This window comes from Apis dorsata, unplaced genomic scaffold (assembly GCF_000469605.1).
Source record: "Apis dorsata unplaced genomic scaffold, Apis dorsata 1.3 scaffold_130, whole genome shotgun sequence".
In the NCBI taxonomy this organism is placed as follows: Eukaryota; Metazoa; Arthropoda; class Insecta; order Hymenoptera; family Apidae; genus Apis; species Apis dorsata.
The window spans coordinates 106843-111313 of NW_006263423.1; the positions used below are offsets into that span (position 1 = coordinate 106843).

Below are 4471 nucleotides of genomic sequence, written 5' to 3' on the forward strand. Positions count from 1 at the left end.
ATTAAAATATACTCTGATCAATCGAATATATTAAAGTTTATTTAGAGGTAAATTAAGAGAAAGCATTTGGAAGAAGAAAAAGAGGAGGAATAAAAATTCTGTTACTCACGATGCCGGTGTACAATCCCAAACTCGTGAAGGGGTTAACAGCGACGAGTATATCCCCAATATAAGTATATATTTGAGCTTGCTCGTATCTGTGCTGCAACTGATCGACGATACCATCCTCCGAGAGCATATCCAAAGCGGCCAAATCGTCCATGTACATCTTCTCCGCTTTGGCCTTTCGATAAGTCTTCAATTTTCCATGCTTGGTGGTCACCTCGGGCTGCCTGTGCACCCTGCCTTCGACCCTCTGCCGATTGATCTCCCCGCGAAGCTGGTCCCGAATCTTCTCCACCAAAGGATCGACGTTGGTTAACAGGGGATGCTCCTTCAATTCGCTGGCGAACGGCCTGTGCTCCAGATCTTTCACCAAACATTCCGTGATGAAGTCCACCAATTCCGGGCTGTGGATGTCTGAATTCTTCAGGGAGGGGGGTGGATTTCTAGGGATTTGAAAGAGCGCTCTCATGGGATGGAGTTCCGAGAGAGGTGGGTCGCCCTCAGCTAACTCGATCGCTGTTATTCCAATCGACCATACGTCGCATCGGGAGTCGTACGAGGAATCTAGTTGTTGCTCGCAAGCTATCACCTGTTTCCCCAATTTTATTCCATCATCATTTTATCCATCTAAAATTCTTTCTATTTCTTGAAAAATTCTATCCTATATGCTCAGCTTTTTTTATTCTATATAGTCTATATAGAATAAAAATTCTTCTATATAATTTTATTCTACTGCATTTTCAAAGATTGCAAAGAAAATAGGGATTGATTGGTTTCGTGGATCGATTAGATCGATTAGAAAGAATAATAAAAAGAAATCGTAACGATATTATAACAAATGATTCTGATTCTTCGGTTTCGAAATTCGTCATGTATCCTTCTACTATAATAATGATACTATAATATGATGAAGTCGTATTTCAACGAGGTAAAAGTTGGTCGCATATATCCGTATATATTTATTATATCGGATCGTTTTTACGCTTAATTGTAATTTACCTCGGGCGCCATCCAATACGGTGTCCCGACCGAGGTGTTCTTTCTCGCGAGCGTGGCGACGAGGTGAGACGACACGCCAAAATCAACCAGTTTCACGTGGGCATCTTCGGTGAGCAATATATTGTGGCCTTTAACGTCACGGTGCATGCAGTGATGGTTATGCAAATAAATTAACGCCTCGACCGTTTCTCTGAGGATGTAAGCTATTTGGTCGTCCGTTAGGCGTTTTCCTTTCCTCTTCAAGCCTTGGGCCAGGTCGGTCACCGAACCTCCAGTGCACAACTATCATCGAAATAACATTTTACATTTTTTTTTTTTTAGTTCCAAAAAAAAGAAAGAAAGAAAGAAAATCGAAGAAATTCTTGGACAATATGGAATTAAGATTTAACGGGTCCAACAATGGTTTTTTATTCGAGATTAGAGCGACGATACCTCCATGACGAACCATAATTGATCCTCCTCCTGAGTAGGCTTCGCTCTTTTCAAGAACAACCCGTAGAAGAGAGGGATATTAGGGTGGTGGCTCAGATCTCTCAGCACCAGATACTCTTCCTCGATTTCCTCCACGTTGTCCGCGACGTTCTCCAAAATTTTAATCGCCACTTTCTTCTCGGTTTCGTTGCAGTGCGCGCTGTAAACCGCCCCGTATGTCCCCTCGCCGATCAATTCCTCCAACACGAAACGATCACCAGGATCTGGTATCATGTCGAAGTTCACGTGTTGACTGAGACCGTGGTACGCCATATTGGTTCCTCCACCGGTCATTTCTGGAATAAAAAAGAAGAAAAAATAAATAAGCACGGAATAGAAAATATATAAAAATGGGAATTATTAAATATTATTGATTAAATTGATTATTTACTAATAATGGAATATCGGATGGAATATAATATTTAAAATAGGAGATGGAAATTGTTAAATATTATCATATTGGCATGGTAATTATTCAGTATCAGTGGATGGAATATCTAAAATAGAAAATGGAAATTGTTAAATATTTATATTATACAGTGATTGGATGTTTAATTCGAGTACAAATAGATTTTGGTGCAAATTTCAACCATGATCGTCTTATTTATTTAGCAAGGAGAAATTATATTTGAATATCACTGTACGCATGAAGAGTGATGGTAATAACATTCCATATTATGTATTCATCGAGTTTAGTAAATGAAGGAAACTTCATCGAGTGGTGAACTAATTCCTTCCCGTAGAAAGTTGCGGTGAACCGCGAGAAGAAAAGTCGTCACTGTTGTAACTGTTGAAGTCTTGAAATTGAATCTTTTCAAAGCAAATATAAATATATAAATAAATTTCAATAAAGTATAGATAATTTCTATCGATTTCCATTAAGAAGCATTAGAAAAATATGGGACGAAGATTATTTATTTCGAATTTTCTAAGCAGCTTACGTAATCAAATTTACGCTCTTCCCGTTCTTATTGAACGAAACGGGTAAACAATTCAATTGTCCCAAATACGAATAGAAAAAAATGTTGAAATTTTCATCCCCTAACAACGATATTGCAACGAATGAATTTCACCGTCGAAATACACTTTCGAACCTCGATTCACGATGATCACCGTGAAAATTCGCGAAAAACGAAGATCTCTTTCACTCTCCCACTGTTTTTCTTTAATTCGTTTTCTTTTCTTTTTCCTTTTTTTTCTACTGACCGACTACGTCATCCATTTCGTCGTCGTTCACGCTCAAGATTTCAGTGAATCTCGATCCCTCATTTAAGGAAATAAAATGGACGAAAATCACGGATCGATTACTATGAGTGGGAACACTTGTTCACTTGGCCAAGTGTGAAATACGACTGAGTCGCTCGTCTTCTAACCAAATACCTGTTAACTCCCTAATAGGATTAGGGCGTAAGACCGGCGCATTTCTCTTCTTTCTCATCGGAAATAGGTCTCGTAAGAAGGCATCCAGTGCGGCCACGTGTTCTGTCATTTTCATATTATTATTAACTCGATAATAAAAGATCGGGCCCTATATAACGATGTGTAATAATATCAATTTAAGCTCGAGAATCTTGAAACGAGATATATACCACCAGTGCTAATTAAATCTTATTGGAACGGAAAGTGGATAAGTAGATTTCAATACAAATTAAATATTACAAATAGATATATTTAAATACGTTATTTTTATTGATTTGCGCGATGTGTTTGGTATTACGTTGTTGAAATTTATTAGAGTTAAATATTATTATAATTAAGGATGTTTGGGCAAATTTAAATTTTGGCAGATGCAATTGGTAAAAAAAAAAATTGGAGCGAAGAAGTGAAAATTTCATTTTTCGTATATTATTATAATGTATAATTCTTATGATTCTTTGCAATTTTTTTTATAGATTTTTGGATATTGAAATTTTCTACAAAAATGCATAAAATCGATTCTATATTTTATCAAAAGTATCGTATTTAAATTTTTTTCTTAATAAATTGCAAATAATCGTAGATCTATTTTAATTTTTTTGGATTATTATATTATATTTATTTTTTTGATTTTTCTTTAATTAGAATGAAGAAACGGTTCTACAGAAAGAATGTGGAACAAGATTAAGCCCGCTCAATTATTAAAACCATTTTTTTTTTTTTGCGTTTCTGCTTTTACAAGGTGTTTAGATAAGATAATACGTGATTTATGCTGGTAGATGAAGCCGCCTAAGAATCGAAGCCACTCGTGGTTTCGAATGACATTTTGTAACGCGAAATTAAACGAGACATTTATAGTTCACGGATGATGGGCGTGCAATAATCGATCGAAGGGACAGAACGATAAAGATGTGACTAATTTTTATCGATCCGAAAATATCACTCGTGTCTTATCCTGCCTTCAATTCATTTTTATTTTTATTTTTAGGCTCGTAAAAAAATTGATCGATTACAAAGATCAATGCAAAAAAAAAAAAAAGGAAGGAAAACGGAATATAAAAAGAATCGAATTGTATTATCCAAAATAAAATTTTCACGATTCGACGAATTCGACGGAGAATTAATCCAAAGCAAAATCCAGATGAATGGATAGAGTTAATATTTCGCGAACACGAATGAAATGGCAAATGGTATAGTTTACTTTATTTACGACAGACTTTATTCAGAACGATTAATTAAAAGATTTATTATAAATGTAAGTAAAAAAAAAATGCAAGGTATAACTATCGTGCAATTAAGATTTCCATATTTTGCTTTCAAATGTAAATTCAGAGGAGCGAGGAAAAGATAATTTCATAATCTTGTAAGCGAGCGTGCAGGTGTTAATTATGGTGCATGGCCGCCCGGTCACGTTCAACCGCGTGAAGTGTGTCAAACGCACTGATCTCTCTCTCTCTCTCTCTCTCTCTCTCTCTCTCTC

General features: G+C 36.1%; 1 protein-coding gene across 1 annotated transcript in view; it reads right to left on the reverse strand.

Annotated features, from left to right (window-relative positions):
- The window catches only part of LOC102672105 (myosin-IIIb-like), a 12199-nt gene extending 9265 nt beyond the window's left edge, over positions 1 to 2934 (reverse strand). The window contains exons 1-4 of the mRNA XM_031509176.1: positions 2782 to 2934; positions 1537 to 1871; positions 1105 to 1386; positions 110 to 694 (exon numbers count right to left, since the gene is read on the reverse strand). Coding sequence (XP_031365036.1) covers positions 110 to 694; positions 1105 to 1386; positions 1537 to 1871; positions 2782 to 2797 — 1218 coding nt within the window. The 5' untranslated portion in view covers positions 2798 to 2934. The remainder of the gene's footprint in view (positions 1 to 109; positions 695 to 1104; positions 1387 to 1536; positions 1872 to 2781) is intronic.
- Between the last annotated feature and the right edge of the window lie 1537 nt (positions 2935 to 4471).